We start from the raw sequence: 18752 nt of genomic DNA, 5'->3' as shown, positions 1-18752 counted from the left end.
ATGACATAAAGGTTCTAAAGTACCTTTTAAAAACATTACTCCAAAATTTTTTTAAAGAAACTAAAGGTAAATCTGTTTAAAAGTCTAGAAGTTATAAAGCAAAGAGTCAAACCCAGATTTAACTGTTATAAAAAGTGTATTTCCAATTATTTCACTTATCACATTGGTATAAAACAAAACATAGCCATAAAGATTTGGTAAACCCAGCCACTGTACAAGAAAGTATTTTATTAAAAGCCTGTACTCCCTCACTCCACTCCCATAACTTCCTCAGGCTCACTTCATTTATATCTGGGCATTTTGATTCAATTTACTCTCTTAGGTAAGGCAAATAAAATTAGTTACAGGTATAGATAAACAGGAAGGCTCTAATCATCAAGGATCTGGGACAACTCGACCTTCCCTAAAATATGCTTGGTCTTCAGGCAGAACTAGATCAGTAATTCTGATTCAGTTCTCATCACCAATTCTCAGGCAAACATAGAGCTTCAGAAATCTAGACTGTTTGACACCCCACAGGCTTTGTTCCTTTGGGGGAGGATACCGTAGCAATCTTAGATAATTAACCTTTGGATAATTCTAAGCCTACCTCTAAAGAGGGAGAATATTCCTACAAGATGAAGTTGTGAATCTCTCCTTTCCATTACACATTTCCTTCCCATTCCCTTGAAAACCAGAATTAACTTTTCTTTTTACTGGGATTTATTTATCTCTGTCTTCCTCCCCTCCTCACCATCCTGCTCATTTGAGAGCTAACTGTACACAAAAACCCTAAGAAACTGCATGGAACCTATCCTAATGCATAGTATTAAAAGTGAAGTTAAAGTACACATTTCTTTATAGTCCCAATCTTTAAAGTACATGTATAAATTCCCACTTCACAATCAAAAAGTCTTCCATTTTCTCATTTTTCTTCCATGTTAACATTTCAAACTAGAGAGCAAAACAAGGTAATTTTGAAAAGAATCTTTCTGTTCAGTATCTGGAATTTCTGAGACTCAGGTCCATCCTTCTATTTCTACACAACTCAATGAAGTACTTCAGACACCAAATATCTTTATGACAGTCAGTTAATGACACCTCCAATTCTCTAAATCCTTGACAGCAATATGATTACTAAACCGTAACTGGCCACTGACTTTTATTATTAGTGATTAATTAACTATTTCTGAGCTTTATTTCTTTTAATTGGTGGTAGTTTTTAAAGACCACCTTTATTTAGAATATAATAGATACTGTCTCTAAAAGGACTACTGGTAGTTTTTCTCAAACTTCTCTGAACCTAAAAAAAAGAAAAGTATGAAGCCCCATTTATTTAAAAGTAAGACACAAGTAATAAATCTCAAGAAAATATTTGTATGAGACTTTAGGTAGTAGTTACAAAATAAAAATAGCTTTTACTGTGCTGACTCTAATTTTAACAAACTGAAATGCATATCCGAAGTCTGAAGAAGACAGGGAGCAACAGTGGCTCTAAATAAAACAGTAACACAGAAAGCCTTCCTGACACTACTCTAGAAGTGTTGCCAATTTTCAAACCTAAAAGAGACTACAGCAGAAAGGGATTCTACAAACAGTCTTTTTCAATAGTAAGAGAACACTTTACCAACAAAGATAAAAAGATGCAGGGGGATGGGTGAAATACGTGATGGGGATTAAGGGGGACCTTTGTTGTGACAAGCACTGGGTATTGAATGGAATCACTAAATTGTATACCTGAAACTAATAGTACACTGAAATTTTTTAAAAATCTTTAAAAGAAATCAACTAGCAATAATTATTGGAGGAAAACACCACACAAAAAATAAACTAGAATATCGGTAACTTCATAGGGGTCATTCTCCATTTCTGCCATGGAAAAAATGTAGTTTCCAAATATTCTGCATTTTTCAACTCAGATAAAATCATAAATTTATGACTAATTTATTGTTTTAAATTAACATTAAATATTTTTAATACACAATCACACATATGTAAATGCAGAAGCTACTTTGAACATGTGGAATGATACTGACTTATCTTTTCCTTATCCTTGCACTGATAAACTGGCTCCTTCAAACTGACAGTTTTCCGGACATTCAAAAGAACAAAAAGGAAAATGCAAATATATCATCTGTCTCATATCTACCCAGGTAATAGCCAACTGTTTATACAAAGTCCCTAAGGGTCTAAATAAATAATGTCCTTTGCAATAAAGTATCATTAAAACAAGTGCCAATATATAATCCCTAAACACTGGATTTTTAAAATTTCTCTACCTCTCCCTTTCACCCACAAAAACTCCTCACCGATTCCAGACCAGTCGCAAGAGGCACAGTCTGTATGCCCAGTAAAAACTTTTTACTAAATAAAAAACTTGTACTGATTGAGTAAATATAAGCTCCTTGGGTCAAATTTCATATAAGCAAAGAATCAAACCTTTTTTTTCAATGTTAAAAATAAATGTGCTAGTTAATAATATACATGGGTCTGATAAACAGATGAGAGCCTAATATTCCAAATAGAAGTATAATTATTGTATTTTACAAACTGGCAAACACCCAGCATATAAATTACTGAAAGACAGTCTATTTGGTTCCTTTAGTGGATTAGCTTCATTTTTGTTTTAATCACTTATGCTTTGCATCATGGTAGATAAAACATGTTAGCACACCTGAAAAAAGAGTAATGACATCTTAACACATACTGTATTCTGGGCAATTAAATCTATACTGATGAGTAACTTTAAAAATGTCCAGATTTTGATATATTTACTAAAACTGTTTTCTCTTTTAGCTTTCTTTTAAAATATGCACATACCAAGGGTGTATCTTGTTCTCTGATAAATATCTTTTATCAGTTACTAAGAAAGACTTGCTATTGATAGTAAGACTACTCTTTTTTGCTAATAAAATGTTACAGAAGCTAAGGAATGTTATCCAAATTAAAATGTGAAATTTGTATAATAATCAAAATTTGTATAATAAGCACAGTTTCAGTAATGCACAGTTTAAAATGTAAATGTACAAATCTTCAATTTTTTTGCAATGTTACAGATTTGGGTGACTTTTTAAAGTACAGTTGACACACAATGTTAGTTTTAGGTGCACAACATAGTGATTCCATAATTCTGTATATTATGTCATGCTCACCACAGTGTAATTATGACCTGTCACCATACAATGCAATTACAATACCAATGACTATGTATTTCCTATGCTCTATCACTTATGCATTCCATAAACGGAAGCCTGTATCTCCCACTCCCTTCACCCATTTCATCCATCCCCCTATACCCTTCTCTTCTGGCAACCACCAGTTTATTTTCTGTATTTATGGGTCTACTTCTGCTTTTTTGTTCGTTTGTTTCGTTTTTGAGTTGGCGATAATATTATCACAAAAGAATCTCTGACCTCAGATAAAGCTGGCAAGCTCTAATTCTTTTTCTGGGATTCAACTGTACCCAATTCTAGTTTCTCTTTGTGCCACATGTAAAATTTAGAAATCCCATTCTGATACTAAAAATTCTAAATAGTTTAACTATTCTGCTACAAAAGTCCTATTTAATGTTTTATATTTACATTGTTTCTGCCAAGGAAATTCCCATTTTTGCTATTGTACCATGTATTATCAAGTGTATTCTTTTAATCAATTATCTATTAATGGATTTTAGTAGTTCATTTTTTGTTGCTGACTCACTATAAAATTCAGAACTGAAGTCATCCCAAGGCACAAAGACTTAAGGTTTAAGATCCACAGGGACAGATATTTACTGTACCTTCATACAAAGAAAATAATACAAGATCAAACCAAGACTAATACCTAATTTACCCAGATCTGCAGGAATAAACTGCCCAGGGGTGCCTGGATGGCTCAGTCAGTTAGCATCTGACTCTTAATTTCAGCTCAGGTCATGATCTCAGGGTTCTGGGATTGAGCCTTTGCTTGTCCCTCTCCCTCTGCTCCTCCCCCTGTTCTCTCTTTCTCTCAAATAAATAAAATCTTCAAAAAAATAAAAAATAAAAATAAACTGCCCAGCTCAGTGTGCGATTACAACTATCAATTCATCCACAAATCATTTTCTCCCAATTCTTGCTTGAACCAGAAGGAGGAAAATAAACTTAAATATATGTCACCTAGTTTTATGAATGGCAAATAAATTAAGAGACCTACCAAAAAGAAAACAAAAATCTCACAATAAAAATATTGATGGTGAGGAAATACCTACGTGTGGGGTTTGGATTCCAAGTAAAAAAAAGAACAGGATACAGAGGCAAGTATGGTAAACAAAAGTAGGTAAAATGGGGTTGTAGGAGAGTGAGAAATACAATGACTGAAAACACTATACTGAATTAGATTTTCCTTATCAAAGTTGTAAGGTTCATGTCAGCAATTAATGGAATGGAACAGAAATAAACTGGAGACACCATATAATGAGGACAACGAGAGAATACTGAAAGAGGAAAGGAAGAATCAGTTATGAAAAACAAATGATAAAAACAAAGACCATCACCACAAAGATTTGAGATAACAAGGAATTTTTTTCTTAATTAAGGGGTTTTAGGGAGAAGGAAAGAGCTAACAATTCTAGCACAAAATGGGAAAGCCTGAGAACTGAGAAACATCACCACTGGAAATTAAACAAAATTTAAACAATGGGGCCAAAGGGTACATTATAGCTGGATACAATGTTTTGTGAGGGTTTGCCAATAAACAAATAGTCTTCAAAGTAGAAAATTATTTTGTAATTCTGCATATGGTTTTTCAGGGTGAGTTTATATAATAATGGATATATTAGAAAAAAATACAATGCTTCAGAAATAAATTTATCATCCTGTTTTACATCCAATATTGCCTATGTATCTCTCAGCTTTGTTTCTTATCTCTTCTGAAGACTGCATGATTTAAATTTCAAAAATATATTTAAAAGCAACCAGAGGATTGCTTTAATTACTTTGTCCCATAAACTGAAATTAAAAGGCAATATATTCAAAATAAGATGAAAATATTTTATTCAGTGTACTGTGAACTGCTAAACTTACTACTATTTGCTCTGGGAAGTTATTAGAAGTTTACTAACACTGAGTTTAAAAGATGGCCCACCATTTCACAGATATAAGTACCTTCTGCCTTTTTCCCGACTGAAGAAGCTCTAGAAAAATCACAGCTGATTTTTTTTAAGGGTACTGGATGGGGGTGAAAGAACAGAAATTTGCATCCCAGTCCAATATAGATTACCAAATTGTTTCTCCTCCAAAGTAAAACAAAAGCATCAGAGTATAATGGACAAGTCTGGTAGAGTCCTACACTTATTTTCTTTTACATTTTCTCACTAGAACAATGATAAAGAAAAATATACCAATATACCACACTACTATGTTAGTAATAGGCAATGGGAAATAATGGGAATTGGGAATGTTGAGGTAGTATATGGAACTCTGTACTTTCCATTTCATTTTTCTGTAACTTAAAACTGATCTAAAAAGTAAGGTCTATTTGTTTTTTAAAAATTATTGATAAAATAAGGGGCGCCTGGGTGGCTCAGTCATTAAGCATCTGCCTTTGGTTCGGGTCATGATCCCAGGCTCCTGGTATCAAGCCCCCACATGGTGATCCCTGCTCAGTGGGAAGCCTGCTTCTCCCTCTCCCACTCCCCCTGCTTGTGCTCCCTCTCTGTGTCTCTCTCTGTCAAATAAATAAAATTTTTTAAAATTTTTTGAATAAAATAAAAGGCAACATAGCATAAAACTTCATGTACTACTACTACAGATTTTGGTTTCCAGGAAAAAATTTTTTTTCAATAAACTGAATACAATTCAATAAACTGAGTACTATTATATATAAACATAATACAAGATTAATGATAAAATTTTGAAAAAGACACTAACCCATGAAACTTAAAAAATCAAAACTGCCGGTAGTAGTTCAACCACATGGAAATAATCAAGTAACTTCAGAGTATATTTCCTAGATTTTTCCATGTACAAAAGGTATATACTTCACATAGCTACAATTACATGGTATATGTAAAGTACTGCACATATTTTTTTACTTAACCAACTGTGAACATTTCCTCATCACTAAACACTAGGAACAATTATTATGTTTAAGTGATGAAAATACTGAAATAACTTGATAGAATTTATTTGATACTACTCAATTTATTTGGAAAATTATGAATCAATAGCATAATACAAAAGCATAATGATTTATAACGTGCCTAACAAACTATCTTAATTTTATCAAAAGTCCTCAACTTTGCAGAAATGCAATCTTAAAAACTTTTTTGTTCAAATATAACTCACTCACCAGGTGAATCTCCTCCTACATCTGAGGCTTGGCTTGAATCTACTGAAGAAACCACACTGACAGCATTGGTAGGTAGACTTGCAGTAAGTGTAGAAGGTAAGACTGCTGATTTTTTTGTTGCAATGATGACACTTCTGTAATAAAGTAAACAGATTTTAAAATACAAAAGGTCACTCAACCTAATTACATTAATTTCAAAATAGAAAGTAGGAAACTAATTTCTTTTTATAGTTTAATTATTTCTATTTTGATGTATAATTTAGAATATGCTCTCAGTAAGAAATCTTTCCAATGGCATTCATATTTATCCGAATTTCAATGTTTTAAAATGAAGACAATCTCCTATGAAAATATAATAATCCATTACAATATTTGAACTTACAATTACTATATAATATTCTTCAAATTTATGATCTTTAATTATCCAACTTAAATAAAATATAACCAAAGGTATATAAAAAAGGGATTTTGGCACGCAAGTGAAAAAGTAATTAACTTTTTCTTAACCTCAGAATTGAAGATTTCTACATGGATTTTAAACAACACATTTCTACATGGATTTTAAAGCACCACTAATTAGTAATCATAAAACCTTAGAAATCTTGTAAGGTTAAAAAAAAAAAAAAAAAACAACCTGCAGATATAAACAATTTTTAACACGTATCTACCAAGTTTTTCTTTTTAAGCCCCAAAGACTATCTTTCGATAATATTATATAGAATAAACAATGCAGAGGTATAAAAGCTAGATGCAAAAAATTTCAAATAATCAAATTTGTTCATTTTGTCTATTATTCAAACACAGGTATTTATGATACACCAATTTCAATTAAAGTGTAATACTTTATACCAAAATAGTAACTAAAAGACCTTATTAGGCATAACTAAAAGGCATTTTTAATTGAAATTAGCTCCATAAACATGCAAAAACCTAGTTAATGAGGTAAAGAGGACAGCTGATATATAATGCACTCCCACAGCAGTGCTTACTTTTAATTACCTGGTGTTAACCATAAGCCTAAAGTCTTCAACATTCAATTTATTTAATCACATCTTTTGTTGACAATATTGTAACCACAAGCTTCAAGTATTCCCTTAACAGCTTTAAAGTATTCAGTTTCTAAATAAAGTTACTTAGATACTTGATCCCAATAAATGTATTCAAAAGTGGAAAATATGTAATTCCAGTACTTTAAAAATACATTTTGTTTTTGTTGTTATACCAAAGAAAGATAATACAAAGCTAAATAGGTTCTGTTTTACTTCAGTGCCTATCATGCGATGGCAAACACTGTTGCCAATTAAATCAAGTTCTCTTGTGTTAGGCATGGCTTATTCAATGTACTTGGGGGTAGCTGGTGTCACATCATTATAAGGGTGACTGCCAATGTTAACTATACACTAAAAAATAGATGCAACAGCCACCTGAGCCCTCAATCCGAAATGGTGTGCTTAAATCATGGTAGCTTATATGAGATGAAGATTATTGACTTTAGGGGGAATAGATATGACCACGTGTGTGTGTGTGTGCTAGCAGTACACTCAAAATAATATAAAATGTAATTTTATATTTCCTACTCAAGGAAGCATTATCTACTCAAGGCAGAAATTCATAAACCTATTGTTTAAGAAAATCTCCAGGTACATACCCTAGCAACCTATTTTGGAGGGAGGAGTGCTACACAGAATTTACTCTCACATTTGTTCACAAAAGAAAGAACTAGTAAGACTAGTTCACTGATATGATAATTAAAAGCACTGAAATGAGCAACGGAAGATAGTATTTAGAAAACTGAAGTTGTTTTTTCCATAACTGAAATTTAAGACATAAAACTAACCTATATACAAACCCTCTCGTGAGAATTTCCTCAAGATAACTTATGCCCACAAAAAATGTATACAATAATGTTCAAGAGGACTTATCTAATAGTCAAAAACTAGAAACAGCTCAGAAGCCTTTCAAAAGAAAAATGAATAAGTGATATGCTTATACAATGAAACAATACTCAGCAATTAAAAGAAACTACTGATAAACACAACATAAGTGAATTCTTAAAAGCATTATATTGAGTGAAGGAAGTCTTATACAGAAGAACACAAACTTTGTATTTCCTTTTACATGAAGTTCTATAAAAGGCAAAACTAATCTACCCTAGAAAAAAAATCAGAAGAATAGTTGCCTCTAGCTGGGAAGGCACATGAGGGAACTCTCAAGGTTGATGATGTCTTGACTGAGGATTTGGGTTACACACAGGTGTACAAAGTTGTCAAAATTCATCAAATGGTACACATAAGATCTGTGCCTTTGAATGCATGTACAATTTACCTTAAAAAACTGTACTGATCTCTAAAGATCTGCATGCTGAAATGTTTATGAAGTGAACTGATGTCTGCTGAAACACATAAAAAATAAAACTGATAGAGAGATGGATATATGAAGAATTATATGATGAAGCAAAAAGAGTTAAAGGTTAATTGCAGTATCTCAATGATGGGGTCTGTGGGTGAGAACATAGGGTGAAAACATAGGTTAGTTTTAGGTCTTAAATTTCAGTTATGGAAAAAACAACTTCAGTTTTCTAAATACTATCTTCTGTTGCTCATTTCAGTGCTTTTAATTATCATATCAGTGAACTAGTCTTATTAGTTCTTTGTACTAGTTACTGTTTACTGTACAATTCTTTCAATTTCTGTTTGAACATTTTCATAATAAAACATCAGAAAACTGGTAACAGAAAAAACTTACTACAGATGTTCCTTAACATGCACAATCTCTATTTGTCCAAGACAACATGGTTAGTTAAAGGTAACAAAAAACTTATCTCATTTCTAACCCTTAAAGCTACTACCATTAATAATACTATCAATCATGTATACTTATTCTTTATTACAATGCAGCTAATATTTACTTTCTAAGATCTTTCTCTTATTCTCATTCCTAACACATCTGAAGTGTAGCTACCTACATGAATTTACATTTAATCCAGCATTCCTCACACACTTCTCCAATATGCTCTTACAGTTCCTGAGCACGTATGTCATTTCACAACTCCGACCACTTGCATATGCTATTCCTCAGCCAAGATGCCTTCCTCTTAGCCCTGCGTGCCAGTAACCTCTTCTGTCTCACCTTTCAAAACCTTGCTTATAGGTAAGCCTCCCTAGAATCTCCAAGTCAAAGTTCATAATGTATTATTCTTCATGTTTCCCCATGAGCCTGTTATATAAATTTATAAATTAATAGCTATGATTTAAACTGATGATATGCCAAAAATTACTACTTAATTCTCTAATCCTAACATACATACATATTACTTCCACTTTAAAAGTTAAAATAGTAAAGTTCGGATAGGTAAAGTAATTTGCCAAAGTAAATGCCCTATAATTCCAAGTTTGTTTAAACAAGAGCTTTCTATTTGAACTATTTTCTCATATTGACCTTTTTCTTAAGGTTCATTAAGATATAATTCACATATCACACAATTTAAGTGTCCAATGGTTTTTAGTATATTCACAGAGTTGTGGAACCATTACCACAATCATTTTAACATTTAAACACAATTCCATAGTATAATCACCTACAAGCAATAATAAAGATTTCCAAGATATAAAATTATGCATGTATTACTAAAATAAAAAATACATATGCTCACAAATGGAGAATGTTCTCAATTCTTTAGCCTACTTATTATTAATTATATATTACAAATAAACATTTATAAATATAAATAATTAACATTTATTAATACATAATAAAGAAAATTAATTTCCAAATTCTTTGGCTGATTCAAGTTATTTTTTTTTAAGATTTTATTTATTTATTTGACAGACAGAGAGAGAGAGCACAAGCAGGAAGAGTGACAGGCAGAGGGAGAGAGAGGAGCAGGCTCCCCACTGAGGAAGGAGCCTAATGCGGGACTCTAGGATCATGAGCTGGGCCGAAGGCAGAGTCTTAATGACTGAGCCACCCAGGCGTCCCTGATTCAGGTCATTTCTGAGGAAGCAAAATAATAATGCTTCAGCTTTGGACCACATGAAAACAAAGAAAATTCAAAGTCATAATGATCCAATTTAAAGAAAAAGCAGCAGGCAGATTTCAGGATATTTTCCTTTCCTTTACTGTTTTGATTATCATAGGGTTTCCATGAAAAAGGCTGAAGTTTTCAATAAAGGTGATATTTAAGCTATCATATGTACCATGTATGTACGTGTAAATTTAAGCTAATAAAGCATGTCCTACAGTTAAAAAAAATTGCTGTAATTTATCTTTACCATTACTCAAGAATGATCATAAAAGGACTAACATTTCATATTTTTCTAAAATGCTTTGGAAACACAAAGAAAATGCAACATACATTTGGAACAAGTTTGAGATCCTATACGCCAAGCAGTATGCTAGGGATATTTCTGGCTTTGTTCTCAGGATACAGATTAAGTTTCTAATTAAGAGACTAAATGAATTCTTGTCAATATTTAAGAAGCAAATAACTAAATTTTTAGCATCTACTATCAACTTTTTTTTTAAAAAGATTTTATTTATTTATTTGACAGAGATCACAAGTAGGCAGAGAGGCAGGCAGAGAGAGAGAGAGAGAGACGGAGGAGGAAGCAGGCTCCCCGCTGAGCAGAGAGCCTGATGTGGGGCTCCATCCCAAGACCATGAGATCATGACCCGAGCTGATGGCAGAGGCTTTAACCCACTGAACCACCCAGGCGCCCCAGCCATCAACTTTTTTTAAAAAAGCACTTTAAACTTTTTGGCATAAAGAATTTGTAAAACAGATATGTCTTTTAGTTTTAAAGCTAACTTTCCAAACTGTCAATTAAAAACCAAATATTAAAGTATAAAATTTTACATATTATAGTGGGTTTTTTTTTAAGATTTAAACATTTATTTTGGAGGGGGAGAGAAAGAGAGAGAGAAAGAAAAAGCATGCATGGGAGGGAAGGACAGAGGGGGAGGGAGACACGCAGACTCCCCGTTGAGCAAAGAGCCCTACCCAGGTCTCAATCCCAAGACCCTGAGATCATGACGTGGGCCAAAATCAAGAGTTGGATGCTTAACCAACTGAGCCACCCAGGCACCCCACATATTATAATTTTCTTTACAAACTCGCTGACTTTAATGAATGATTAGTATCTGTAAGGCACTATAGTTAAAATACATATGAATTATTTATAACAATCCATGAATTAAGAACTACATATTATCATCCCCATACTATAGATGACAAAGAAGTCATTTCCTAACATTCCACATACAGAAAGTGTACACACTGCTGACATTTTTAGAACTATGAACAAGGGAGACTTCTGTGAAAGTTTCCTTTTATTTAGTCACAACAAAGAGCAACAATATCTTCCAGATCACTAAGGCTCAGAAGTTCCATTTCAGAACCATATCAGTTTCAAATATCATAAACTTCCACATAAATGCTATTTAACATGCAAATCGTTCACTAAAGGAGAAAAGAGCATTTTAAGCCTAGCACTTTACTCCCTAAGGATCTAACTGAAAAGCCAAACAAGCCCTTGAACTTTATCAAGATAAATCCCTGGCATCCACTAATCACCAGAGAGGATCTTCAAATTAGATAAGAGCAAGAACTTTGGCATGGGAATGAACACAAACACCTTTGCCATCCACAAAGGCCCACAACCTGGCAGCCTTTCAGCAAGGTTCCACTCATGTAGGTGTTACTCTAAACTTTCCAGCTATTGCTTGGGAGTTGATAATTCTTAAGATATGAGGAGAGTTGTGATTTCTGACACAGCATTCCAGAGATAAATACATGATCAGAGGGATGCTTTGAAATTCCCAAAGATATTCCACTGGCCTAAGCCTGAATGAAAATAGTTTTTCAAAAGGTGTCTCTTGCTAAGAAAAAGAGGGGGGTTAAAACAGAGCACTTTGCTTGCCATCAGACAATAGGTTAAGTGCATACCAGACAGTAAATTCCAAATAACACCTTGAAAAATACTATCACAAAAATTCCCCTTTGTATTCTATTTCAACAAACCCCTTAAAATGTATTACTGAAGCATAGTTTCCCTAAATAAGTTCAAAACTCACTCACTGAAGGGATCACTAAGGCACAGATTTAATTTCTACACATTTTTGAAAGAATAAATGCTCTAAATTTTTCAAATTTGGGACATTTATAAGGAAACTCTCTTTCACTAGATTAGAAAGATATACTAAATTAATAATCTACCCTCACTTAAGTATTTGTCTACTCAACCTAAGATTAATACAAATTTAAATAATGAAAATAAAGAATATTTTAAAAACTAGTTATTTACACCTCTTCCCACCCTCAAAATATAGTCACTGCTATTAACAGTTTTAAATATACATTTTTAGGTATATGTGAACAGATATATCCATTTTTTTTTAAAGATCATAAATTCCAAGCTATTTTGTACACTACTTTTTCATTTACATTATTCATTTCATAATATATCTACAATATCATTTTACATCAACAAATAGTGTTCTCCTTTTCTCACCTTAATGGTTGCATACTATTTAATATATGTACAGAAAATAACACATGAAACCAATCCTTCATAGGTTGGCAACTATGTTTGCATAACAGTGAAATGACAAGGTCTAGAATCAGTCATCCATGCTTCAAATCTTACTTCCACCACTTATTAGCATAATAGCTTAACTACCTAATTTCCCTGTGCCTCAGTTTCTTCATCTGTAAAGTAAGAATAAAAAGTAGTATCTACCTCTGAATCTACCTACCTAAAAAATACTTTTAGACCTTCACAAAGTAAAAGCTTAACAGTATTAGCTTAACTATGAATTTTCTCCAGCAGAAAATATTTTATACTTACGTATATTTCTGATTTAATTTCTAGTAGTAATTAAGTTTACATATTTTAAATGTTAATTAATACTGCCAATTTTCCCTCAAATAAAATGTATTAATATGCCCTCTCTGCAATATAAAAGTGTTTTTTCATGCCCTCCGTAACTCTAGGTATCATCTTTTAAACCTCTGCTAATTTAATCAAATGACATTATCTCATGGTTATTTAAAGTTTTATTTCCTTCATTATCAGTGATACAGACTGTCTTTACATTTGCATATTAACAGTATTTATCCTATGAACTACTTGTTCCTGTTATCTGTTAATCTTTCTAGCAGATTTCGTCATTTTATTTATTTGTTAACATTTTATACACACACAGAATGTAATTCTTTTATCTGTAATATGTATCTAAATATTCAGTGTCTATACATACACATATACACACAACAGAAAGCAGCAATGACTAAATGTCTTATTAGGTGGGATAGCTAAGTTCACATTTATTGAGTGATTTCTTCCTAAGTGTTATAGATTAATGTATCTTCAATATCATTTTCCATCAACACATACTGTTCTGCTTTTTTGGTCTTTTGTTCTTAGCTTTGTAGTATCACGTAATTTAAGGATAAGGAAGCTGAAGCTCACTGGTAACTAGTCCAAATTCACTAATAAGTAATAGAGCCAGAAATCAAACTCAGTTTTGTCTGACTTCTAGAATAGTTTAACTCCTATGTTATAAAGACTATTAAAAAAAGAAAAAGGAGAAGTTAGCAGCCACTATACCTAGCAGCCACTAGGTAATGTCACAATATAAATATACCAATATGCTATTTACCCAGAATTTAGACTATCAATCTCATCACTCCAGGACACTGACCTCATCTCTAAACAGAGGTAGAAGGAACAAGATGACAAGGAGTGACAGCAAAAATACTCTCCATTAAAATTATATATTCTCTGTGTTGTTTCAGAGCATCTTAATCACTAGAAACAATTTTTACCAGCTTGGATACCTAACATTCCAACCCACAGCAAGTCTGAAGTAGAAAACCAGGATTTGGGAAATAAAGAGAAGAGGAAACACAAAGAAACGACAGAAGGAAATTATGATGTATACGTCAGAAGCAAACAGAAGCCAACTCGAAGGAATCTTACTGGCCAAATCAGAGACAATCTGATCAACATAAAGCATAACAATCACAACAATAAATTATAACCTCCTGAATGAAATAGGACACCATAAAGCCACAATACTGAAGTGAATTCATTTGATCAGGATGATAGAGTTTCAGTTTCTCTTTACAAGAAATACTTTAACAGTGGAGAAACCTAGAAAATACCACTTCAATAAATGATTAGAATGAACATCATCAGTAAAAAAATAAAAATAAAAGCATATTGGAATGCAACGAGAAGAAAAAGAGCCACTTCTGCAATTCTCCTGATAAAAATGCATTAACTTGAATATAATCCTAAAGAAATAATAGACAAGTATGAGGGACATTCTAGAAAACATGTGGGCCATCATCTTCTAATGTCAAGATCATTAAATTCAAGGAAAGACTGAAGAACTGGTCTTCCAAATTTAAGGAGAATAAAGAGACACAACAAAATACAACACATAATTCTGACCTGAATCCTTCTACTAATAAAGGGTATTATTAAGACAACTAGTGAAACTTAAAAGGTGTTTGAAGATTAGAAGATAATGTTATATCAGTATTAATTTCCTTATTTTGACTAATGTATTGTGGTCATGTAGAAAATATACAATAAAATACTCTAAGGGGATGGACTATTATATCAACTTCCTTTCAAATGACTCCAGAAAAACAAAAAGTTCTTTCAACTGGCAAATAAAGAAGTTCTTTAACTTCTCCATAAGTTAGAGTTTATATATCCCGATTAAATAATGATGTCTGGGGGCGCCTGGATGGCTCAGTGGGCTAAAGCCTCTGCCTTTGGCTCAAGTTATGGTCTCAGGGTCCTGGGATCGAGTCTCACATAGGGCTCTTTGTTCAGCGGGTAGCCTGCTTTCCCCCCCACCTCCCATCTGCCTCTCTGCTTGTGATCTCTCTCTGTCAAAATAAAGAAATAATAAAAAAAATCTTAAAAAAAAAATAATAATGATGTCTGAAAAAGATATGTTTAATAACTCTCTCTCTCTCTCTCTCTATATATATATGTCTTTTAGGTAGAATTTCAGAAAGTTTAATAAAATAAAAAAATTTTCAGGCACATTAGCAAAAGGTTTATTAGACAGCAGAACCAATAAAGTCAAGAATCTATAGTCTGCTTTCTCAGGCTGTCACGGTCTGAACACCTCGTTGGATTCCTAAGTCTACTGGAATCCACAGATGTCCACTTCCCCCCCCCCCACAAAGGCAGGAACTGTACTGGCAGCAAAAGAGTGAACGGCAGCCATTTGTAAATTAGAGGTGATTTCTAACTTCTAACAAACAAAATTATGTACCAGACAACTTGCAAATGTAATATTAAAATTATTTTTAAATTGGGGCGCCTGGGTGGCTCAGCGGGTTAAAGCCTCTGCCTTCAGCTCACGTCGTGATCCCGGGTCCTGGGATCGAGCCCCACATCAGGCTCTCTGCTCTGTGGGGAGCCTGCTTCCTCCTCTCTCTCTCTCTGCCTGCCTCTCTGCCTATTTGTGATCTCTGTCAAATAAATAAATAAAATCTTTTAAAAAATTATTTTTAAATCATTTTATTGGTAAAAAGTTTAATACTTTGTTGCCTACCTACAAACCTTTTATACAACAAAAATACCCTTTTAATTTTTATAAAATAGATCGAAACATCCCTTTCTAATGATGAAGCTACAAAATTTAAGTTAAATTCCTGTTTACCCTTCAAATATTTGTAATTTATAAATATATATATGTAAATATAAGCAGACCAAAACAAAAGACTATTTACAGTACCTATCAAAAGATCTGAACTGCACAGGTTGTTCAACAGACAGATCACCGAGAGCTCCAAGGCAGGCTGGTGGCAGAAGGGCAGGATCCACTGTGACTCCATCTGCTGGTATATTAACCAAACTTCGAAGAATGTCCTTTACATTGACATTTTTTGAAACTGGAACTGATGGTGCAGCCTTGTTAGCCAACTCATTTCCTCCGTCGTTTTTGGTTTCCTGAGATTTATTGACTTCTAAGGAAAGAGTGCACAGTGCCTCACTGACTGCATCTGGACCTGCACTGACACTTGGAGGTGCACTTGGAGGAGCTACATCCACACTGTTTGCTAAGCCGGCAGCACTTTCTTCTCCGACGCCGGAGTCCCGCCTTCGTGCAGATGATGTGCTTTCAGATTCTTCCACTGATGCTGGTGTTAATGGACTGAATGCTGATGGTGTATTTTCTACATCTTCCCAGAAACAGAAGAAAAGAAAGAACAAAAAAAATTTAGAACCAATTCTTAAAGGGCACATTCAGTCCTAACAGCCATCTACTATTTTATTTTTTTTAAGTTTTTATTTTAATTTTAGCTAGTTAACACACAGTGTTATATTGGTTTCAGGTGTACAATGCAGCAATTCAACACTCCCATACATCACCCACATGACTCTCCCCTCATCACAAGTGTATTCCGTAATCCCCATCACCTATTGGTCACACCATACCATCTACTATTTTAAATTATGAAATATATGGCATGCTCTAAAAGGTAAAAATAAATTACATAATCTATATAATATACGGTGTTAGTATACATATAACCAAAATAGATACTTCGATAAAATGATGAGAATAATAAAAATAATAAATGATAACAAATTATCTGAGAAAAACCCACCGAAATGAATATAATATACCAATGGATAGCAACAGGAGGTTGAAAGCCATTGGCCTCCAAGACAAAATCCAAAATCCTTAGGATAAAAAAGACTCTTCGATAAAAGAAGTCTGCCAGAATATAAACTTAAGGCAGGGAATTTGTCTTCTTTAACACTCGGGAGTCTAGCACCTATAACAATGCCTGGGCTCACAATAATGCCTGGCAAGTAGTAGGTGGTCAGTGACTATTTATCAGATGACTATTCATTCCCAACTTTATCTCCTGCTACTCTTGCCATCACATTTTATACTCTAAACACTAAATTACTTGCAATCTGCTGAACATGGGACAATGCTTTGGGCTTCTTTGCCTTTATACATTGCCATTTCTTTGGACAGAAATTCTAAGATTTCTACCTCAAACCGTTCCTACTTGCTAAAAAATGTTATCCCTCCCATACATAAGAATAGTTCAACAATCTTTAACATCTAGTTAAACAAGTAGTTCAACAAGTAGCCTATTTTTCTCTGTTTGACTTTCATTCTCTCTAATGAGGCATTCACTGCATTACAACAAAAATGTTCCATCTTGCTAAATCCAATGGTCACCAAACCCCCATCTTGCTAACTCCAACGCTCAGTTACTTGTCAGTCGTAATAGCACTTGACACAGCAGCAGCAAAAGACCATTCCCAAGAACGTGGTAACTTCTTTCACTTTGCTAATAGACATCATACTCTTTGGTTTTTCATCTATTACCTCACTGGTTATTCCTTCTTAATTTCCTTCACTTCTTTTTCTCCCTGATTTCTTAAATAGGAGGGACTTAGCACTTATCTTCCCTATCAACATTTATTCCCTCAGTAATCTCATTTACTCTTAAACTTTTAAAATACTATGATATCAACAACAAAAATCGGACTTATTTTTAAGTGCCTATTCTAATCTTCTATGTTTAAAAGATATCTCAAACATGTTGAAAACTAAATTTATTTCACCTGAAAATGTTTCACCTTCAATCTATCCAACTGCACCTTATAGTCTTTCTTGATAATGTTTCATCTTTCACATATCCACAACTAGTATTTTAAATCCTGTTCTACCATCAAAATAGACCCAGAATCTGACTACTGCTCACCAGCTCTACAGCTGCCAGCTACCACCTTAGTCCATCCCTAAATCCATTCTTTCTTAGATTGTTGTAATATCCTCCCAACAGGTTGTGTTAGACTGTTACATTAATGATCCTGTTGGCCCATGCCTCCTGGTATTCACCCCCTTGAATGTGGGCTGGGCCAACACTCACCTTAACCAACAGAATGTGGCAGTGGGCCAGTTCTGTGCCCAATCTTTACAAAGGTCCTGCAGCCTGTGCATTTCTCAGAATCCCTGAACCCCTCTATAAGCAAGCTGGCTCCCTTATTGGAGAGAACATGTACAGAGGCTACATGAAAAGACAGGGGCCCGCCAAACTAATGGAGGAACACCAAGGAATTTCTGCTGAGACCAGGTAACAAGACCCCAGACATAACACCAGCTGAGCCACTTCAAGTAAGTCAGCCTCAACTCTTGGAGCCATCCTAGCCAGGCAGAAGATATAGGAGTAGAAAAGCCATTTCAGACCCCAGCAAACATCATTTAGAGCAGGGATGAATTATCCCCACTGTGCCCTGTCCAAACCAAATTCACAGAATCATGGTAACAAGATTAAAACAGTTATGGTTTTAGCCACTCAGCTTCGAGGTAATATGTTACATAGCAGTGTATAACTAAAACTTGTTTTTTTTTTCCTTGCTCTCTAGAGAGCATAGTCTCCATACAGAATCCCAACTGTTACTTTTAGG

At 33.8% G+C, this 18752-nt stretch overlaps 1 protein-coding gene across 1 annotated transcript in view; it reads right to left on the bottom strand.

The window, feature by feature from the left end:
* LOC111153330 (LPS responsive beige-like anchor protein) overlaps positions 1 to 18752 on the bottom strand; it is a 754899-nt gene that overhangs the window by 543505 nt on the left and 192642 nt on the right. The window contains exons 30-31 of the mRNA XM_022512304.1: positions 16051 to 16498; positions 6289 to 6422 (exon numbers count right to left, since the gene is read on the bottom strand). Of these exons, the coding sequence (XP_022368012.1) occupies positions 6289 to 6422; positions 16051 to 16498 (582 nt within the window). The remainder of the gene's footprint in view (positions 1 to 6288; positions 6423 to 16050; positions 16499 to 18752) is intronic.

Source organism: Enhydra lutris, unplaced genomic scaffold (genome assembly GCF_002288905.1).
Source record: "Enhydra lutris kenyoni isolate GAN:26980312 unplaced genomic scaffold, ASM228890v2 scaffoldscaffold3, whole genome shotgun sequence".
In the NCBI taxonomy this organism is placed as follows: Eukaryota; Metazoa; Chordata; class Mammalia; order Carnivora; family Mustelidae; genus Enhydra; species Enhydra lutris.
The sequence above is the reverse complement of the archived record's forward strand: the minus strand, read 5'-3'. Positions and strand labels throughout refer to the sequence as shown.